We start from the raw sequence: 23,849 nt of genomic DNA, 5'->3' as shown, positions 1-23,849 counted from the left end.
AACAGTGCTATTCATAATGGTCTCAGTGACTGCATTCTGCCTTAACAAACTGTGCAACAATACATACTGCATGCTGTATACCGCTAGTGTTTCACTTGTGGGTATTGCGTACATTCTGCGCAATGTGCCTAGTACTGCCACTGTAAAGTACTTTCCCTGAAACTATACTGAACTGCCACTATAACTGTGCACCTTATATGTTTTATGTGTTTAATGTCGTATTGTGTGTACTTTGTATCATTGTACTGTTATGTTTTGTATATTTTGTGTTGAACTGTGTTTTCTCTATGTATATTTATTTGTCATGTATTTCAAATGTGTGTGCTTAATTATGTATCATATTAATGTGTAATGTGTAGTTGTTGCGTCTGGATAGGGGAGGGTGTGGGACATATGCCTGTTTACCTCTGTTAGACGCCAGACGTCCCCGTCCTCCGTCACCTGTCACCTGTGTGGGTATTCTGTGTATATATCCATTGTACATAAATCTTTAATGCACTATCTTCTGTTTTGTATTCTGTTAATACCTTTGTATACGTATTCCGCTCTGTATATCACATTTTTAGTGTTGTGTACTATTTCTAAAGTTGCATCATGTTTCATGTATTTTATCAATGTATTTCATGTCTCTTGTATTTTATCAATGTATTCCGTGTCTCATGTATTGTATCATGTATTTTGTCCTGTATTTTATCAAGTATCATGTTTTTACTAAGCTTTTGTTCACTGTCTGTACACCCTGTAGTAAGTATAGAATCTCTAGATACCTCAGTATTCCCAATATACAACACTATCATGCATTGGCAATATGCTTAAGTTTATGTATTGAGTGAAGAGTATTGGCATCTAATTACGCCTTATGTTTATGTGATTAATGTGTTGTTTTCTTTTTCTTTTTCTTTAAATTTAAGACCCTTTCTCTTTATGTCTTGCACTTGACTATTTATGACATGCTAATGTAACCTGAACTGCAATGTAACACAATCACTCATCTGCTCTTGTTGCACTGTAAATACTTTTATTAATTTAAAGTTGCTGCTTCTACACAGGGGAAGGCGTGGGACATATGCCTGTTTACCACTGTTAAACACCAGGCATCCCCGTCTTCCGTCACCTGTCACCTGCTTTAAGTAGAATCAATTTGGATGAAAATGGAAATACAGTTAGAATAGCCATGCTTACATCAAAGTTTTAGAATCTCGTGAAACATAATAGCCGAAATGGGAAAAGATCCCGAGTTCAAAAATATATATAATTATTTAGTCGACCCTGAGAATTTCAGCCATCAAGATATTGTGCCGATAAGAAATAGGGCGGCAAATTACGAAATAATTGATGGACTTCTTTTCTATACAAAAAGTACTAACGAAAATCACGAGTTTAGGCCGGTTATTCCAGCTAGCTTTAGATTTAGTATATTGGAAGAATTGCACGATTCGCCTATTTCTGGCCATTTGGGCCAGCGGAAGACTGTACAAAGAGTTCCCCCCGGGGGTTGACTCAGGAGAATTCCTGGGAAGTACTGGTTAGGATCTGTACCTAGGCAGTTTCAACCACAGGGGTATACAAACAGTCTTCACAGGACTAGAACCCTTAGGTTGGTTCAGGCTTGGCAGGGACTGTACTGGTACTGTCGTGTCTGTTCCTCCGGCTGTGGTGGAGCTATATGGTAGATATTTTTGTGGCCTTCTCGATGGGGGTTCAGCCCTCAGAGTCCCAGTGACGGGGACTGACACAGTAAGGCAGGGCACCAAGTGTTCGTACGAAGCCGAGGGAGTGGTGCCCCAAGGCAAAAGTGTCTTAGCGTTTTTATATTGTACTTAGCGATTTTCTTCTTCGTCCTGCTGAGGCTGGGTATAAAGAGCCGGGCAGGGACTGTGGGGCCTGCGCCGCCACTGAGGGTTCCTACGTGACCCGGCTATCTAACCTCGTAAGGCATCCCAGTTCGAGGGTCCTGGTTATGGAGCACTGTCCAAAGAGTTCGCAAGGCAGTTTTTTTTCCCGAACTGCAAAAGTTTACTAGGGCGTATGTCAAGTCATGCCCAACATGCCAATTTAATAATTACATTAATTTCCGCCCGGCCGGGTTCTTAAACAGTGTTAAATCAGAATTCTCAAATGAAATACTAGGGATCGATTTACTTGGACCTTAACCCAGAAGTAAATTTAACAAAAGCCGATATCTTTTAGTTATAGTGGAACATTTTAGCAAGTGGTTGGAATTGATTCTGTTAAAACGTGCTTCTGCTAAAATCGTAGTGGATTCAATTTTAAATAAGTATATTTTAAAATACGGGGCACCACTAAAAGTTATTTCCCAATTTGTTAGTAATATTTTTGAGGAAATGTGTGTAATACTGGGCATATGCCAGTTAAAAATGGTCCCGTATCGTCCGCAGTCAAACATAGCGGAACGGGTTAACCGAAACGTAGTTAAAATTATTCGAAGCTATATCAAAAATTATCACGCTACCTGGGATAACCATATAAATGAGTTAGCATATGCCCTTAGAACGGCTAAACACGACACAACGTTGAAAACACCTGCTAAACTTTTTCTTGGAAGAAAGATTTTGACACCCTTAGATAAACTCTTCTTTGTCCAGAAAAGAGGCACAAGAGTTTAAAATGACCGATATTCAGAAGTTGATAGATGAAGCGAAAAGGAATTCTGAAATAGCCCAAAGAAAGCAAAAATACTATTATGATTAAAAGAGAGGAGAGGTGAATTATAAAGTCGGAGATGAAGTCTTGAAGATTAAACATGCCTTATCGAATGCCTTACAGGAAAAAGTGGGGAAATTTTTTCTGCGTTTTGAAGGCACTTTCCTTATCGAGAAAATCACTCAAGCAGTGGTAGTGTTAAGAGCCAATAACGGCGAGAAAATTACTGCCAATGTGGACCAACTGAAGCCATATTATAATAGTAATAGAATGAAAATCATTGAGGAATTTTTGCAGGATTCGGGGAGACTGACTTCCACGGAGGACTTACCTTAGCGGCAACAACCAGAACCGGCAACAATTGCAACGAGGGGTCAGAAACAAAAAGGCCCTTGTCAACAAAGTAGAAAAAATAAGAGGACGAAAGTCGCCGTGGACCAAGGAATAAAGAGGAAGAGCGAAGGGAATAGGACTTCGAGCAGAAATAAAAGACCAAAGCAGAATGGACAAGGCCAAGCCAATGCAGTGAAGAGGGGAGTGGAAATGTTAGAAAGGAGCCTGAAAACCAAGCAGCCCCGGTTGCAGCCTGATAATCCAGTTCCTGAATACAGCAGGAGGCCGGAACAACGACGAACAAGGTTCCAGGAGCAAAGGAGAAATCCACCGAGGGGTACAGGGAGGTCATCGACTAAACGCCCAACAGAGCAGCCGAGAGGCGGAAGTAAATGTCCCAGACTGGAGCCTAGCTGTGTTAAACGGTAGCGTGAGATGGAGACTAATGGTGGCTGCCCCAGGTCAAGGAGGAAGTTGAACCAAGCGGAGCTCTTCGCAACCTTCAACGGCTGGGTAAAGCAACGAATGGATGACTACAACAAGAGATAAGTAGCATTTCTCATGCTAACGTTTAGTTAATTTCCAAGTATTACTGCAAGTTGCAGAATCTCTTTTTACCTCAAGAGAGGTGGACTTTTACGCCAAGTGGGCGATAAACGATTACTTATCTTGAAAGTTGTTTTGGTTTAAATTATATATATATATTTTTTGCAAAGATTTAAAATTGCTTAATATTTCTAAGATAGACTGTGAAGTATTGCGAAGATATTAGTTTTGTAAAAGCAATGAATTGCTGTGAAAATGTTAGCTAAATGTTTTTGTATTATGATGCCTTGTCGAAAGACTTGTAAATTTTTAAAATTAAAAGTCGGTAGAAGTAAAACACAATTTAGTCTAGACTATTGTCCCAGTAGAATGCGATGTTAAGAAAAGAACTTTGAAAAGAATATGGAAGCACTTGCTGTAAACTTAGAAATTTAACGCATTTATTGTATCTTGTGATTTTTTTTATGAAATTGTTAAAAGTTTTATGAAATGTTGTAACAAAGTAGGTTTATTGTATCAATGCACGTTAGGTGCAAAGTTAATTTTAGAATGAAGCAAATTTTATGTAAACTAGGAATGGTATGCATGAAAAAAATGTGCGCTAAAAGCAATAGTATGCAAGTTAATAGTAGGCTCTCCACCAAATACACATAGAGTGTTGTTTAGCTGTTTATAGGGTGTCTTTTGAGGTCTTGGTCAAATTTTAACTAATGTTAAGTCGAACGTAGGTGGTAGAGTCGAACAGCCCCGGAAAAAAAACACTCGCAATTGCGGTTGGCTATTCATCCAACACCGGTGGAGAGCATTGGAAAAAATTTAAATTTTTGCTTGAATGTTTATGTGTGTGAAGTTACAGGGTAGGAAAACAAGTCTTTGTTACCTGGCACTTATTGTTATTACGTTTTACTAAAGAATATTTCCTTCCAGATGTTGCTGGAAGGGGTGTGCGAAGGAGATAAACTCAAAACAGATGAAGATGTATGTAAAATCCAGTTCATTCGTCAGTAAATTGTAGGAAATTCTATTTTCTGTAAATGATTGGCCTAGGTTAAGAGAAGTTAAGTTTTAGTTTTTTTAGAATCGACAAGTTTCAATCAGGTCCGTTTGGAACAGCATAGTTCAACTTTTACAAATTCTGGCGGAAAGTATGTAAGGTTTTAATTTAAACTACCCAAATTTCTTTTTATTTTAAGTTACCCTTTCCTGTAAACTCTTATTTCAACTTCCCTTCAGAATGAGCGCGCGGTTCAGCTTTATGCTAATTTGTGTTGGGGCCAAGTTTTGTATTTAAAGGTTAGTGAGAAACTTCTCAAGTGTGAGAGAGCTTTGAGTCTCAGACCACTTCAGCTCGGTGGACGTTCGCCAGACTAGTTAGTATTTAAATTCTTACGCCTTAGCGCTATTACTCTAATACTTATTCAAGTGTTTTAAGTGCGTTAGTACTTAGCTAAGGCTTGCTTCGCACCATAGATAGGCCAATCTCGCGTTTAAGCTCCGTTTAAACTATTAGAATTTCTACTTAAGCTTTACTTTAAATTGTTTGATTGTTCAGTTTAGACCCATGCGGGGTCATTATTTTTCTGTTATCACTCCCGAGCTGGGAGTTGCTGTAAATAGTGATTTAAATAAAAGGGTCTTTTTACAGCCTTCTTACGTTGTAGTTCTTCTAGCGCTCACAAGAACATAGCTGGATTCAGCTCACTGTTCGAGATCAGGACCTTGATACTGTCACCATTATGTTTGCCAAGAGTATGCATAGAACACTTAGTCCTGACAAGCTCTTCTCAGTATAATGGAGCACAATCAGCAGTTATCACTTCAAACTACTAATAACGTTAAACACAGTAAAATGCAAAGAGCAACCAAAGGGTAAAGCTTGCACAATCTCTCAAAACTCCGAAGTCAGCTTTAGCCTAAAAACTGAGAACTGATCCTCTCTCTCAGCTAATATAATTTTCCCCAGCCACCGGAACATTTGTAGTACCTTCTATTTCTCAAAATTAGTGGAAGGCATATACAAGGGACAGATACGGTTACAGTTACAAATAGGGATCAATTGCATCTGTTCAATTACAGTTATACAGGGACCGGACCAAAATGTCGCCGAATGGTCACCAAATTGGGCGACTTCAGCGTGCACAATCTGCATGAATCATCACCATTGTGTAACTCCCTCTCTACACCAACTATCTCTTCGCTCGCTCTTAGCTCATCTCTTCGAAGTAAATACGAAACATTTCCAGTCTACAAAAACTTTGCTTGCTGCTTCTTGATATTTTAACTACCTGGCCTCTTTAGGCGTGGCCTGTCATGACCATAAGACCAACTTATTTGGTTAGGCGGGTCGGGCTGCGCCCGCTACTGAGACTGATAGGTGGCCTCTTTTGATACTCGTTGCTTACACTTTCAACTTATCAGTGACCAATATCAACTCGGGATACCATAGCAATTGCTACACCTAAATCATCTTGAAATCACACGATTCCATGCAGTCGTGTAATCCTCTTAGCATGGAGAATCGTCACGTCAAACTTATATTCATAAAACTTATATATATATCTAGAGAGAGAGAGAGAGATTGATAGATAAAATAGTAAGACATTTAGAGTCCAAACCACAAAAACGTGAAAGAAATTTAAAATCAGTAAAATCCCTAAATCTCCGAATAAAAAATATAAAACTCCCATTATCTCGGTGTTTCAAAACCAGAAAAAAATCCCTAAAACAACAGAAACATGTAACGTACAAATAAAAGGAAAAGGAATACAATTAAAATCTGATTCAACGTTATCAAGAGGAGGTAGATATGATTCAGTTGAAACCCTTCTCCTAAGAAAACCACTGTGTTTCTGTTCATCCAAAATTACCTGATGAACCACTTTAAACAAAAACTTTTGTTTTATTTTCACTCTTGCTTTATTAGGCATCGAATGTTTTTATTTAAATTTTTTTGGTGCATTTTTATTTCATATGAAAGGAGAGCGACTGTGTAGAGGAGGCATTTAGAATTTTCAGATGAACTATTATAATTAAGTAATTTAAAGTGGTTCATTATCTAATTTTGGATGAATAGAAAGATAATGGTTTTCCTAGGAGAAAGGCTTAAATTGAATCTCAGCTACCTCTTGATAACCTTGAATCAGATTTTAATTGTATTCTTTTTCCTTTTATTTGTATGTCTATGCATTTCTGTTGTTTTAAGGATTTCTTCTGGTTTTAAAACACAAAGATGATGGTTTTTTTAAAATTGTTTATTGAGAGAGTTAGGGATTTTATTGATTTTAAATTTCTTTCATGTCTTTGTGGTTTGGGTTCTAAATTTCTTACTATTTTACCTGTAACTGATTCATTTTTTAGCATATTGCCGGGAAATAATATTGAGATATTTTCATTAAAAAAATTTGTGATAACTGTATATATTGTATATTATTATTTTCTATTGCACATATATATATATATAATTTAAATATGGGAAGAGATTTTCGAAACCCTTGTATATAAAAATGCTTGAGAAAGGATAAAAGCATAAAAATAAAAAAAAGTATCCTTAATTTGTTTATTATATTTCTGCTTGTTTTTATATCTAGAGAATAAGTTATTATTATATTTAATTTAATAAGTTATTATTATATTTCTGCTTGCAAGATGGTAACATGATTAATATACAGTTAATTTGAACTCTCGCCATTCTCTTCTCAGTCGAATCAATCTAGCCTCTATTTATTTTATTTTCAGTTGTTTCTTTTGTTTGATATTTCATGAACTATTTTAGGTTTTAGGGCCCAAATTTGAGCTTATTTGAAATATTAGTAATTTAAATCATATTACAGCTGTGGTACATAATTTGATGTGATAGTACCTAACTTAAATTATTTCATTATCTATATGACGCTGCTTTAGTTTGTTCATGTGCAATTTTTTATTCAGCCTAACAAATTTGTTTAAATAAATCCTATTGGTATTTCTTCTATAGTATACTCTTTCCAAGACAAGACATATCCTTCATTTTCTAACAGTCGTCATAACATTATATGTTATCATTTTATACAATATGGATCTTTTTGAGAACAAAAGAAAGGGAAAAATATGTTTTTGATACACTCACCCAAACAAAAGGTATGTAATAATGGTTAAGCTGAGTCCAATGATTGATAGCACACTCCCAGCATATGATATAATTGATAAAATTACTTCATGCATTTCATCTTTGTCTGCCTGAGGTGTCAGGTCCTGTAGTGCAAGAGCAATAGCCTTTAGTTAGATTCGTTTAAAACTTTAATCTAAAGAATTAAAAAAATAAATTTCAAATCATAATCACATTTTATCAAGCACTTTAAACCATATTATGCCTTCTGTAACCTGAGAAAAACTGAGAATCTAAATTACCTGTGTAACAAAAAAAAAAAAAAAAAACACCTAGTGCTTCTTAATACATTTACAGTGATAGAAATTTTTTAAATAATGAAATAAAGCTAAGTCTACAAATTATTCTCAGTAGCGACATACAAATTAAATTATCTTAACTGAATATGATTTACCAAAGTGCACATTAAAATATTAATTAACATTAAAACATTAAAATGCTAAATGGCACTGAATGAATTGAATATATCTTACCAGAAGTACTGAAAATGCTGTCATATGTGATGATTCGCAAATAACTTTGTCCGTAGTATGGTTAGTCTTCAAGCCATCAGCGGACCATAAACGCTCTGAAATTTACATATAGCGAAATAATTTCAATGGCATAGTTTGCATAAAGTTCGATTCATTCTTGAAAAGATCAGTTTCAGGATAACAATGCATTTTAATAATTTTTTAAATTTGAATTTTCCGTTCTTGAATGCAATCAGTACTTTTCTGAAAGAAAACAATATCGGCTATTTGAGTTCCATCTTATCATTTGTAGAATTTATATACTAGTATAACTATACCTTTTCGTTAGCCCTCACCAAGATGCAAATGAGTTAAGATTGTGTTTAAGGCGAAACAGATTTAATATGGTTTTTCTTGGGAATCTTAGATATAGAGCTTTTAGTAGATACACTCGCTAGTTGTGCCTTCTTTCACCCAGCTCTGCTAAGTTAGTATTCCGGCATTAGCCACTCTGCTAGCCGAAGTTGTACATCACAATTAGAAATTTAAGCCAACACTTACTTAAGCCAGATATGTTGCAGTTTCTGGCTAAGAACACAATTTAATTTGTAATTCAAATTTCTATTATCTACTACCCGGTGGAGTTTAATTTGCAAGCACAAGTTGTGCATTTTGTTAAGTTGAAGTTTTAAATAAAAAAGTTATTTAAAACTTCCTTAGGACTTTGTAATACTTTCACAGATGGCGAGATAACTCTTTTGTTATTCTAAGCAGAGTTTAAGTGACTTTAAGGCTAGATTTACACACTTCAGAGCCTTACATATTAAAAAAAAATACACTTGTACTAATAAAAGGGGTTAAAGTATTCTTTTATGTTAAAGGTAAGCAGCAACAAGAATCAGCGTAAGTTACATAAATTTACTGGACTAGTTTTAAAGCTTAAATGGAACCTCCTTCTTCAGCTGCAAGAGTGAAAAGACAGAAGGGGAAGCATGTGTTCACGTAATGCTAATACATACACATACACAAAGCAAGAAAAAACAAAAACAAACAAATAAATAAACCGAGAAATTCCAGTTAAGGAACAAAGTCAGTAGCTTCATTTATTGAGAAAAAGTGAAAACAGTTATGAAATATTTGTTCAGTTAATGAATCCTTTTTTATTTTCAGCTTTTTAAGCAACTATTTCATAGTTATATTCACTTTTTCTCAACGGATGGCGTCAGTAGCGTTATTGCTTTCCTTAGCTGGAACTTTACTGAATTTTGCCCATTGCTATGACTGAAGCATGTTTCCTATTCTTCATTTGTACTCCGGTAAGCATATTTCACAAGAGCACATCTGTGTAGCCACCTAGGGAGTGGCTTCTAGGATGGACCAATGGGAATCCAGTAATATTTCTGTCATGTCAAATGACCTTTCGCGTGCTTTAAGATTCAAGCAAGATGGTTGAAAATATTTTGTCACGCAATTTTCTGTAAAAAAGCATCTTCGATTTCTTCTGAAAATTTTCATTGCGAAGTTAGATCAAATATAAGCAATTGTGAAGATTTCACTACCTGGTTGAAAGAATTTGAAATAAATACAAACACATGTTGGATACTCCGCAAAAGTATCCATGTGAAATATTATTTAATAAGTGGTAAATAAAACGAAGAAAGAAATATGTGATAAACATCTAAGCCCAAATGCTATCTTTACATAAAAGTATGCATGTGAGAAAAATATTTACACCAAATATGCATGTAAATAGAAGTCAACACTTTTTATTGCAGCCTATATGAGAAAGATGTTCTATAATAATAGCGAATGCAGAATTTTATTCAAAGTAAACTTTACTAATTTGCATTCGTATTCATTTAGTGTGTTAAATTTCACATTTAATAACTGCTCATTCTTAACCCTCTGGCAGATCATTCCGCGATTTCCACAGGCAACTCAAATGTAGCAAAATTTGCTCATCCCGCAATTTCCGATGGCATATATTTTTCTTCCAGTATTGAGGAGCGAATCCCGTTTTTTCCCCGTTTAACTATTGAAATAAATTATATGCAGTATAAGGCGTTTAGTTTTCGTTTTGACCAAAAGATATCGTTAGTTGTCCACTAAATTGCGTAGCTCTCAAACTTCACTTTTTGCCGCTTTTTTCTTACTGAAATGGCTGCTAGAAAACGTTCAGCGATTATCTTAATTATTTAATTAAGTTATTGAATTATTAATTAGATTAATAATTAAATTGATTATTAATTAGATTTATTGAATCTGGTGCAAAAATTGTGAAGTTGGACTTTGCCTTGAACCCTGTTTTGAACTCTATCATGCTGCTAAACTGCATTTCTAAGGTATTTTTCCCTTAGCGCTTTATATTTTCTTAAATTTTATACATTTTACTTTTTATATTATGCAATAAATAGAAATTAACTGTAATTCGATTGAAATTTATTTTGAAAAAAGAAATTTTTTGGTGATAACATCTGAAATTGGTTTTTTGGGCAACTTAGTTTCTCATGATAAATATCTATATAAAAAACATTTTCTAGAAAGACAAAGTGCATTTTTCAATTTTCCAATATATATAGATTTAAAAAAAAAAATCGGAAGCGATTTTCGGTCCACAAATTGAGCAGTCAGAGAGTTAAACATCAAACAGAATGAATTTATCTTATTCACAACGAATATATTCAATTTATTCACATATAACTTTTAATATTAACAATGGATATAATCAGATCAAACACAATATGCATTCTGAATCTTAAACTTTAAAAACCAAAAAAATGCAAGCACTGAAATAAGAAAACACAAGATTCATTGTAACACTTCCAGTCCTTTTCAGCTCAATTAAAAATATATATCTATACGCTTGAATTCTCTTAATCCACAGGTGTTAGTAAATGCATAATATTCGAGGCTAACTGTAGCTTGAGTCATTTTTTCGATATTAAGAGGGATAATATGCCGTAAACATCAATCCAAATATTAATGCGTGATAAAAATCGTGAAAGTGAAATGTCAGCGATTAATTAAACTCATAAAAACGAAAGAACTACCAGATTTTCTACTATTGCTCCATACATTTATAACTGCGAAACAAATGCAAATTAAAACGTAAACTTAACGCGCACATCATGAAGATTTAGCGTCACAAGAGCGATAGAAGCTCATTGGTCTATTTTCGAAACCCCTCCCTCAGTGGCAACACTGATGTGCACTTGTGAAATATGCCTCCGGTAACCGCAGTATCTTTAACATTTGTTCTTCGACTTACTATTTTTGGTTAATAAAGTATTACTTTGATGTCAAAATTGATATATGCTTTGAACTGTTTTCTTCTACGACCATTTTAATAACTCTGAAGGTCTCTGTTTATTCCAAAAGATTATAAATTTTCAAAATAAAATCATAGTTTGTATATTAAAATCTGCGAAGTTGTTGGCTACTCCAAAATTCATTACCGCTAAAGTAGGTTTTTTAATTTTGATCTCACTAATACTGTTGTACTTTTTAAATTTTATTGTTACATCTATGGGACAATTGTTTATAAAGCTGCATGTTCGAAATGCTCGACTAAGTGAAATAACAAAAAGATGCAATGAAGCTGATGCAGCAAGAGGCCGAAGTCTTATATAAAATGGAATAACTGAGAAAGATCAACAGGCTCATTTGCTATAAAAAGTAGTATGAATCCTTGATGAAATTCAAATGTTAGTGTTAGTCGTAGGCTTCAAAAAGCCTACGACTAACACTAACATTTATGAGAGAAATAACCGTAAACCTAGGCAGATAATTTGCTTTAACTGAAATGAGCATTTAGTGCCTTCACCCACCTTCAAGGGATTAGCCTTATTCCTAAACCATAAACGACCATTTATTAAAAAATAACTATCTGTATTTTTGCCTGAGCGGTTTTTAAATCTATGAAACGGTTAGTAAGTGAATTGAGAATTTTAATGCTTTTTCTACAATCGAAAAACAGAAAACTCAAATTCAGTGGTAATTTTTGGCTCTTGAAAGATTTACTAAAGAATGAACATTATAACGTTTAAATATAGGAGGCGTTTCATAAATACCATAGAAGTTAAGTATTAGCTCACACAATTTATTCTCATGAAATCAAATATTTGCAGGCCCACCAGCGGCCGAGCGGTAAAGTCGCTGAACACTGGTAGTTCGGTCTGAGGTTCGAATCCCGCGAACGGGCTGGCTGCATGAGTGTTTTCGTGGTTTTCCCCATGTGTAACGTGTATACGAGCCAGTTTCCCTTAGAAAGTCCTCCACGAAGGCATCCCTCCCCTTAGGCAGATAGCCCTAGTGTGCTTTGCCATAATTAAATACACCACCACACCACACCAAATATTTGCAAGCTATTCCTATTGATAGTTCGTTTCTTAAATGCAATCGAGCGATGTCGAAATGCTAATCAAAATTTACTTTTTCGTTAGGTTTAATTTGCTTCTTCGTCATAACATACAAATAAATTTAACCTTATAATCCAGTGCATGTAAGTGGCTATCGTTTAACATTTGAAACAGTATGCATTTAAATTGCTCAATCATTTCCAAAATTTGAGTTTAAATAATGACAATCTATTACAACAGCATCTTACTAAATACCTCTTTCATTCCAATAGACACAAGAAGGTGTCCTTTTTGTAACAATAGGGAGGATGTAAATTAGAGGTTTGCCAAGATTCTTCAAAGATACATTTCCGACACTAATTTGAAGTACTGGAGCTCCTGAAATAGGAAGAAAAAATTGCATGGCATAAAATGATAAATTAATTGAACTCGAATGTTAAAGATAATAAATTACGATTAGAAAATCGTTTTAATTTTTGAATATTAATTAATCATCTCAAAACTCAGTTTTAATTTTATAAAATTTCATATCTACTGATCAGCAGATTATTTCAGAAAAATATTCTTTCTTTGAAATTAAGTATGTGAGATTAAAATTCTATGAAACGTAGAATTAATTTGATTCGTATATATCAAGCTAGCATCACTGAACAAATATGTCTGAAAAATGGTTTTTAATTCTTTTTTTATTCTCATTAAATGTATGAAAGGAAGACTTTCTTTCCCGCCTAAATTCTAATTTTACTGCGCTTGAAGATGTAATACATCTACGTAAGAATTCTGAAATATGTTTTCCTTGAAAATGTAAAATTTTATTTTATTTTTGTTAAAATATAAACCTGAAAATTAAATTTAATTATTCAATGAAATGAACAAACTAAAAACATATTTAGAAAAAGCTGTTTAATATTGTTTTATAATAATGAAAGGCAAAATTGTCAAAATAAACCACGTCAATTTCTGGGATATTTTCAAAATGACAGGATTTTGCATCAGCTTTATAAGAGTTAAAAAATTAACACCGTGCAAAGTAAAGAAATAAAAAGCAAAAGAAATATATAGCAAGTAACACAGGAAAGAAAGTGTAAGGAAATAATATAAATATTCTCACAAAAGCCGAGCATACTTATTAGTCAAGTTAATTATTTCTAAACACTGAGCTCTCGGATAACTACAGATATTTACTTAACATTTTAGTCAAAAGTTTAAATTTTTGTTCATGTAAAGAAGCATAATAAATGACAACGAGTATAAGGTAAAAAATATTAATATGATGTTCTGAACAGGCAGATGGCCGATTTCTAACACAATTTAATCCTCCTGTTACAACGTTTTACCTCAGATTTTGCTTTGACTAGGTACGGTGCATTGCAGTTTCAGCTTTAAGGCAAGAAAGGTCTCTGTTTACTTTTTATTATCATATGCTTTGCTTGATGATGTATTTGCAAAAGAGAAGAAACATGTCTGCATGCTTCTATGAAAAAAGAAATAGATTGTAGAGACATTAGATTATTTCGAAGCAGGACAAATGAAAAATGAGCAGTCTCCTCGCCGGGACTCGAACCTCGGACCTCTCGAATACGCGCCGAGTGTGCTGGCCATTACACCACAAAGGCCTGCTACGAAGGTGGGAGAAATACCTTATGTACTCCCCCCTTTAAAGGGAGAATAGGGATTAGGGGACAGAATCGCCAAATCCTGGTGGTGGAGAATCATCATCCCCCACATTTTTTAGTTCGGGCGCCACTGTGGAGACAACAGTATTTTTTTGAAGCAGGAGAGATGAAAAATGAGCAATGCCCTCGCCGGGACTCGAATCTCGGACCTCTCGAATACGTGCCGAGTATTCTGACCACTACACCGCGAAGGCATCCTAAGAAGGCGGGAGAAATATGCTATAAAATAATGAAAAATCTTCAGATAGAGAACATGAACAGAAGAATATTCTTAAACCACAGAAGTAAAATATCAAGGAACTTCAAAGAGAAATGTTTTACTACTGCGTATCGCATCTTTTTTTATTTCACAGGTGTATTAAATTTTGAATATTTTAAGATGCAGATAATAAAATTCTTAATGATAACTTTTATCTCTGATGAAAATCTGTATTACTGGAACATCAAGATATAAAATAATGAGCGCTTGCTCTCTAATTGCAGATTTTCAGGTTAAACAGGAATTTCTTTGTGTTTAATTTTAGGAAAAAAAGAGAGAGAGAGAAACTATTACTGTATAGAGTCTTACTCTTATTTGAAGCATTTAGGTTAAGCAAGAATTACTTTGTGTTTAATTGCAGAAGGAAAAACTTTTACTTTGTAGTGTCTCACTTTTTTTTGGTAACATACACCAAGTCAAAACTCCAAGCAGAACAGAGCGAATTATCCCTATGTTCAGAATTCAATCAGAAACGTAGGAAGGTTGTAAAAGAACCCTTTGTTAACTAAACAAAAGGCACTCATGGGACTTACAAAACAACCAGCATTTATAGCTTAAATAAATACCTTACAACTTTTTGAACTTATTTCTTTCTTTCTGATATTCAGTTAGCGAATCCTCGAGTGCCTTAGCGCAATAATTACACTCGTGGGCAAAATTAAGAATTGCATTATTCCGAATTTCTAAAAAACTAATGGAAAGATTTTAATGAAATTTGGTATGAATATACATTTATAACAGAGAAAGAGACGTACTTTTCAAAAATCATTTTATATAGCCATATTATCAGTTAAGCTCATAGTGAAAGGATGTCAAAAATCCACATTTCGATGTCGAACTGAAGTTGAGTCTAATATGGGGTACCAGCCAGACGGGTCATGCAGCGTCGGCATACTAGACAGGGGGTAGCTGAGGTGTCCCTCTTGCAGTCAAACCCAATCCTGCAGAGAAGCAGTTTTCAACTCCGGCATAGTTCTCGAAGGGAGAAATGAAATTGACCTCCCAAGAGCCTCCCAAACATACTGTACAGGGTTAATGTCAGGAGATTTGGCTAGCCTATCCATGCAGCGAATATCCTTACCTTCCAAGTAATCGTCGACCACCCGAGTCCTATGTAGATGAGCGTTGTCATCCATTAACAGGAACCCAGGACCAAATGCGCACCTGAAAAGTCGAACATAGGGCTCTAATAGTTTCTCTGTATTCCTCATAGAAGACAAGGAACATTTGTCAAACAAATGCAAAGGTATGCGGCCGTCCAACATAATACCTGCCTAAATCATTGCACCTCCACCTTTCTATCCCAGTAATAATCCTTTTCTCTGATGAGGGAGACATGGTACCCTGTTCCAGGCCCTCTCTTGATTTAAGTACATCGAGAATCAGCGCCCAGGCTAAATCTCGACTCGTGTAAAAAGCACCGTGCTTTTCTGAAATCTGATCCAAGGCGCATGTTGCTTGCACCCTGCTAAACGCACTCTGTTAAGTGCTGCAGTGAGCGAAACGCAAATAGCGGGTCTTCTGGCATACAGTTCTATTTCGTGAGGCAACTGTAGACCGTGAAACTCGGGTTCCAGTGGCAGCATACAGCTCACGTGAGAGGTGTGAATCTGTAGTGTTAATGCGTTGAAAATGTCAAATAACAATACTCATTCGCCATTGTAAATTTCATTTTCTTTGCCCATGTCTTTTCGATATAGATTCAGTGTCCTGAAACTGTTTCCACAAATTGCAGACGACACTGGGAGTTACATTGTTACACGTTGACACTGAGAGTTACATTACATAGCCACCTGCGTTTGTGATTGGCCTGTCTCCAATATACAGACAATTCTCCATCTCATTCCATCATCCATACGTTCGTGGCTACTTATTTTACCTGATACGTTATAAACGTTGTAAGGATTTAATTTATTATAAAGAGTTATTTTTAGTTTGACGTTCCTGTTCTTCCTAATTTCAATTTCCTGACGGAATGTAAATTTTGTTGACGTAGACGCAAATTCTCAATGTGTTTCAGAAGCAGTACAGAGGCTGTTCACACATTTTTTAGACGAACTATAGTGTATTCACAAACTAAATTACATAAAATTCTTGTGTTTTTAATGTTCTATTTGACATCCCTTATTTTGAACTATATTTCGACACCGCAATTTCCAGGATAATAATGCCTTTTGAAGTGGCAGAAGAGGTATTCTATCCCATTCCTCCCGAACAGCTTTCCAGAGTCCTGTTAGGGTTTTAGGACAACGTTTGGATAATGCAGTTTTTAAAAGTCCGAAAGCACAAAAATCCACAGGTGACACATCGGGAGATTTAGTAGGGATATCAGTGAAAGGTATGGCCTTGATAACAGTTTTTTGTTCCATTTCTTTTAGGAAATTTACAGTGGATTTTGATGTGTGACTGCTAGCTTTGTCCTGATGGAGTCTCACAGATTGATGGCACTGTGGGTAAAGCGATGGTATTTAATTCAGAAAAATTGGCGATAAAATATGTTCCTGATAGTATTTGGAGTTAATCTTGACATTTTTTGCACTCTATTTTTAACTTGCCATTATAAGAAAAACCAGCAACAATCATGAATCCCTTAGAAAAATTTTCTTTCGATTCCTTGAACCATGTACTTAAATTTTTTTCTCCCCTTTTATGATAATAAATGGCTCTTTTTTTTTTTTTTTTTTTTTTTTTTTTTTTTTTTTTTTTTTACAATCATTTAAATACACCCATTTTTCATCTATTGTGACAATTGTTTTCCATTTTTCTTTGGATAAGTGTTTCTTATATAGAATTCTGCAGCGTATCCTGCGTTGAGCGATATGCTTTGGAAGAAGACGATGCACATTGCGTTTTTTCGCTTTCTTAGGATTTAAATCAACGTTTATCATTTTGTTTACAGTGGGCACCGAGCATTTTAATGATTTTGCAACTGTCCTTTGACTAGGGGGATTTTCTTTTAACATTAAACAACGTACCTTTGCAATAGTCGAAGATGTCCGTTTTTTCCTTGGATTCTTGTTTGGAATTTTTGTCCCACTTGAGGCTCCAATTTGACGTTTTTTTCCTTTCTTGTTGATAATATTACCTATCGACGCTTTAGATATCACAAAACCATGACTCTCACATCGTTTTTGGATAACGGAGTATGCATATTTTTCTTCGGAAAGAGCAGAAATGTAGCCTTCGAACCACTGCTTTGTTAAATTCGCCATTTTGAATAAAAACAAAACTTTCAAGCCACAGACGATAATTTTGACTTTTAAAAACATAGTACAATTGCAATTACTTCTTTTGCAGTAAACGAGTTTTTATTACCGCTTACCAAAATCGTCTAAAAAATGTGCGAACAACCTATGTATTTAAGCTGCGCTTCAGAAGTTCAGAAGGGTAGTAACGGACTTAGTTCCGATGTTTATGCTGCGAGTTTAGAATTAGATCTCTAGTTCGGTGTTTGACACCTTTCAGTTTATACTGATATTTTTCGGCTCGTTTTGTTGTGTGCAGCCGATTTAGTGTTAGTTTAAGCTAAGGAGTCAGTCATTTATAATTCTTAATTTACTAGTGATTTGTTACTTTCTTATTTTCTGTTACGTAACCACAAGTGGTGTTGATTTGTGAGCACGACGTGTGTGCATCTGTTTTAATTTAGTGTTAAATAAAAAGGTTATTTAAACCTTTCTTCTGCTATCTTAAGAACATAGCGAGAATTCGCTACTTAGTCTTCAACATAGAGTTCAGGGTGTATACTACCAAAGAATACCCATAAACTCAATAAATTTACACAAATCTTTCGAGAAACATGGCGAATATCCGGAAGGAGTACAAGCGAGCGCAAATCGCCGGAAACGCCTCGTGCGTTTATCTCCCTTCTACATTCACAGCTCCGCAGGCACACACAGTTTTTTTTCCACTGGCGGACACTTAGCCGACTTAGGTTTGGCCACTACTAAGGCCGGAGATGGTGGCCACTTTATTATGAAAGCACCTAATAGGTGGGCCATCGTTACCTCCTATGACGGGACAGACAATTACAGCCATGCATTTTCCGGGATTCGAAACCGAGCCCTCCGGTGTCTCAGTAGGCTCGCCTATTTACTATACCGTCAAGGAGGCAGACACGCACAGGTACACTTACATATTCGACCCTGAATACTTTCATAATTCTTCCGCCACATAATTAGTACCTTTAGTTCAATGCTTTTCGTAAAAATAAACATAATTTGCATATCCTCTCAATTTTGCACACAAGCGTAGTTATTTGCCTTGGGATACAATCCGAGGTCATGTCGTTAGTTTACACGATAAAAGTTTAGACGCTGTAACCCTGCTAAAGATTGCTTTGATAATGATGTATACTAAAGAACTGGAATAGAAAAAGTACAGAAATTAGAAAATACATTAATGAACTTCTCACTAGCTGTAGACGTCAAATGTTGCAAATTAAGAAGAAGAAGAACGTAGTCAATCTCAGTTCAGGGTTAATTTTGTCTTTGCCAATGGAAGTACCTGATAGAAAGGAATAAGAGGTATTAACTTTCTAAGATAGCATTCCGAAGTGATTGATATACTATCTTTAAACAAAGGATCTGTTCACGTACAAAGGAGAAGAAAACACATTCTACGCATAAACCTAAGGAAATGAAAGGAAAGCAAACAAATAATAAACAGGAGAAGAAACAAAAGAATTTCTTGTGTATCATGCTCATTTACCACCTCGGGGCGATTGAAACAAACAGAGAAATTTATGTCACTGTCAAATTGTTTATCGCTACAAGAAAAAAAAATAAAATTGGCATATTTCCTAAAGTATTCACAATAATATAAATAACACTGCTCGAAGATCCATTAGAATGGTGCTATTTTTTAAGGAGCTCTCGACATAGGCGCTAAAATGAGTATACGCACTGACTAGCCAAAACATTATGACCATCGTCGCATTTTTCCAATGAACTCGTCTGATGACTTGGAGAGCATGTGATTAAGTGGGAAAATGTTTAACTGCTACTGGAGAAGGTAAGGAATCATTCTTGCACTTAATTTTGCGAGTGATGGGAAAGGCTGCAGATCTAAGCGAATTTCATAGAAAGCAAATTGTAACGTTCCGAAGACTTAGAATGAGTATCTCCGAAACTGCACCACTGGCAGGTTGCTTACAATCTGCCTTTGCTAGTATTTATGCAAAGTGGATAAATGACGGTGAATCCAGCAGTAGACGCAAGGTGTTCGACGTCCACGCGTCGTCAAAGGAAAAGAACGTCGAAGACTGTCTTGCTTTGTTCAGAAAAATCGGCGCCAGACAGTGGCTTAACTGACAGCCCAATACAATGCAGGTCCAAGTGTTTCGAAACACACAGTTCAGCAGACACTGTTCGATATGGACTGTGCAGTAGACCTCCCACTCGTGTGCCTCAGTTGACCAAGAGTGATTCTCAACTACGCCTAGAGTCATCTCGGGAACATCCCGACTGTACCACGGATAAGTGGAAGGTAGTTGTTCGGATGAACAACGATTTCTCATTCATCGCATCGATGGTAGTGTCAGGGTACGCAGTCTTCTAAGCAAACGCTTGCTTCCCTAGTACAGCAGACCATATAAAAGCTGGCGGTGGCGGCATTATGCTTTGAGGGACGTTCTCATGAACAGCTCTAGGACCCTTAGTTGCGGTAGAACAGATCCTGAAAACAGCGGACTATCTGAACATAACTGTGGATCAGTTCCATACCTAAATAGCGTCCGTTTTCCCAACAGGAAATGAATCTTCCAGCAGGACAACGACCCATGTCACAAGAATCGAATTGTGTTGGAGTTGTTCTAGGAGCATAAGGATGAATTCCAGTTGATGTCCTGGCCACCTAATTGGCCGGATCTTAACCTGAAAGAGCACATTTGAAATATCATGGAGCTGCAGTTTAGAGTTCAAACACCACCATGTCGGAATATCTCGACTTTGCGTGACAGCTCCTTAGATATTTAGTGCAACCTGTCTCCAGGATTGTACCAAGGATTTGTGACATTCATGCTAAGGCAATTTGCAGCTGTTTTGCAGGCCAAAGATCGCGCATTGTGTTATTGAGTAGGTGGTCATAATTGTTTAGTCTTTCAGTGTAAATTATCGTGTTTTCCCCTTGAATGCTCTCGTTTTGTAAATTTACGGCTAACAACTGGAAGATTCGTAACTAGAAGATTCGTGACTAGAACAAACCGATTCTTCATGTGTTCCAGCTTGGAAAATCTTAATTATCTGTACAACTATGTTAAATAAATGACAGATAGCTTAATATTATGTAGTACATTTTTTTGATGTTATATCAAGATCAAGTGGTGCACTAGATCGAAAACTGCAGTAGAAGCTTGAAAGTGACAGAAATTGTTATTTTCATTGTTTAGCAATAAAGGTGATAAAAGTCCAAAATTTAAACGCCTGAAGCGAAAGTGTAAACACGCTAATTTTACTTACTGATTTTGAGCTCATAATTATCACTAGTAGATGTTCCATCTTTAGAACCTCGACTTTCAGGTACTTCAGTTTTAGATTTTGATGATGTCTCAGTTCGACTAGATAGTTTAGACTGAAAAAGGTTGTCGTTGTAATACACTACAAATTTAACTCGAACACTACGTTCCAGCTGACGATGAGCTTCTTGAAGAGCTTCCTTTGGGACAAACACTTGCATCATCTGCAAGTTTTGGAAAAAACAAAGAGTTTAAAACAAAAAAAAAAAAAAAAAAAAAAAAAAAAGAGTTTTTGTATCTAGACCAAAGCATTCAGTTTGTTAGTGAAATATTTTAAAAATCAATAATATTTTGATAAAAATATCTCAACTTTCTTTACAAGGTAACTGACTTCTAAAACATTATTTTAGCATTGCTACTTTTGCCCGAAAATCCACAAGTCCAAAATTTCACTGATATTTTATATAGTTCCAGAATTTTCATTGATATTTTATCTACTGTAAAAATCCTTGTCAGTATATAAGAAGAAAACAAACTGTGTTTCGATATTTAAGGCCAAAATTTCATAAGCATATCTGTTTCTCGAAGGAACTTGGAAAAAAGTGCTGGATCTTCCTGAACGTAAACGGAGAATTTAATTTTAATGAAGTTAGGATATTTAAGTTTAAACTTATTTTTTAAATAAAATACTTTGTCTTTTTTGGGGGCGAAATGGGAAGGAATGGGAAAGTTTCAACTCCTCTGAATGTAACCAAAAAAGAATTTAAATATAATTTTTTCATGTTAAAAATTAAGCAAAGTTCCTTTTGATTTTGTCAACTAGAGCGCAAATTCAGTTATTACAGTAACGTGCATATGCACGTTACTGTAATAACTGAACTATATATATATTCCTCTTCGGACAAGAAAAATTTAAATTCTTTAAAGACGTGATTTCAGTGGTATCTTTAGAGATTAATAAATGAAAAGCATTTTGAAGTATCTGGATTTCATGGGTGAAATTTTCATAATACTATTCTGGATAGCGAGAGTGAGTGAATCAATTTATATTTATGTAATTCAAAATTTAATCGCATAAAACCGATTGAAAAAGCTATTTTCTCTGTTGGTACCTATTCTATAATTTTGGTTTAAATTAGAAAGTTAATTGAGAAATTTTAACCATCCTAGAGAAATACTGGGAGTCATAATATATCGGGAATTTCGGGAAAGAGTGAATAATAGACTACAAATTCATTTGGATATTCGTTTAACGTTATTATCTGGAAACGTGATTACTATTAGGCCAACGTGCATAACCAGAGCTGCATTAACCATCAAGCATAATACTTAGGTCATCAAGGAGAAGTGATGCTACAAAAATTGACTTAGGGACTCAAGAGTTCCCTCTTAAATCCCTAAGTCACAAAAATTTCCATTGCTGTCTCTAAGACACAAAAATTTCCCACTGCTGGTTTTACCATGCAATATATGGTGCAGCTAAACCAAGATCTAGAGAGAAAGAATGAGGAAAAAATAGGCGTAAACTGTTTGTGGGAAACCAAAATCGAATTGATTTCGATTTCTGGAAAGTTTCGCATTACTTGGCGATATTAAGTTAAATAATATCGATAAGTAACTAACTATTTAATTGATTGGAGCTATTATAGTTAAATTAGAACTCAAACAGTGATAATTTTCTATGCAAATGTGCAGGATTTCATGTTAATTAACTAGTTATTATAATTTGAACCTTCGCTTTCTTATTTTGTAATTTTTTCTTTCCGTAGTCGCCACCAGAATGGAAATTAGTTGTCGTGTATTTAAGCCGAGCGTTTTAATGTCTCAGAATTAGATCTTCTGGCAGTCTCGCATTGCAGTTATGTACTAGTGCTAGCTCTGCCAAAGGTTAGTTTGGCTTTAGAAATCTTGCCAGCCGCTTCAAAAGAGTGCCGTTAATTATTTGAGCCAGCTTAAGTAGATCATATTGCCTGTAGTCTCAGACTATGTTACTCTAATTTAAAACTTCAGTTTTATGTTATGTCATTATGTTTTATGCTACACCTGCAAACAGCGGAGTTACATTTCGTAGCACAAGTGGCGCCTTCTGTTAATTTAAAGATTTCAATAAAAAAGTTATTTTTGCCTTTCTAAAATTTCGCCATTTGAAATCTGAGCATTGCGGGCTGGAGCAATAACTCGCTTGTCAGTACAATAGGGTCTGAAGGACATTTAATTAAGCTTCTATACAAGCAGTTTCAACAAATGTATGAAGAAAAAATCAGAGACATTTATTCTTGGGGTATTGTTATTTCTTTTATATGCGTGTAGTATATGCATATAATGTTCTCACTGCGTCCACTTCTCGTAGAATAGCACAACTGAAAGTAACGAATATTTCTGAAAATATAATGAAACATCAGTATTGCTAATTATGACATACTCATTGCGAATGAAATTTGAAAGAAAAGTAATAAAGTAGAAGAAAATATGCTACAATCGCGAAACTACGTGAATAGCTAAAGTACTGACTGGTATGCTGACGATTGAGCTTCGGTGCAATTGTGCATAACCTAACACTTTGCAGTACGGCTGCGACTACAAACTGGCAGCTTTGTATGAGCTATAGTTGAAACTCAGAAACACAAAGAACCGGTAGAGTGTTCTTATCATCTGGCTGAAAACCGTAAGATAACCGATATGATGTAATTTCGCAAAGTGTCATGGTTAAAATGCACCGGATCGTTTTGACCGTACCATCCGACTGCATTGAAAGAAGTAGACGTGAAACTGTTCTAATGAATAATAATAAGAAGAATTATAAATCACGAACCGATTCCAGATAGCAGTGAAAGATATCTAGAGATTTCCATGGCTTGTCTTCTTGGAAATCGAGCATATGTATGAACAATTGAAATAGCAGTCGTCGTCGTATCGTAATATCCGGGATTTGGACTATATAATTCAACAAGTGTGGGTCGGTC

General features: G+C 35.3%; 1 protein-coding gene across 3 annotated transcripts in view; it reads right to left on the bottom strand.

The window, feature by feature from the left end:
- The window catches only part of LOC118183217 (uncharacterized), a 199,147-nt gene that overhangs the window by 30,079 nt on the left and 145,219 nt on the right, over positions 1–23,849 (bottom strand). For all 3 annotated transcript variants that reach the window (XM_085809965.1, XM_085809963.1, XM_085809964.1), the window contains exons 11-14: positions 20,891–21,110; positions 12,753–12,875; positions 8,161–8,255; positions 7,649–7,773 (exon numbers count right to left, since the gene is read on the bottom strand). In XM_085809965.1, the coding sequence (XP_085666091.1) occupies positions 7,649–7,773; positions 8,161–8,255; positions 12,753–12,875; positions 20,891–21,110 (563 nt within the window). The remainder of the gene's footprint in view (positions 1–7,648; positions 7,774–8,160; positions 8,256–12,752; positions 12,876–20,890; positions 21,111–23,849) is intronic.

Source organism: Stegodyphus dumicola, chromosome X2 (assembly GCF_044657685.1).
Source record: "Stegodyphus dumicola isolate Sdum_Otavi_A_Nest chromosome X2, ASM4465768v1".
Classification (NCBI taxonomy): domain Eukaryota; kingdom Metazoa; phylum Arthropoda; class Arachnida; order Araneae; family Eresidae; genus Stegodyphus; species Stegodyphus dumicola.
The sequence above is the reverse complement of the archived record's forward strand: the minus strand, read 5'-3'. Positions and strand labels throughout refer to the sequence as shown.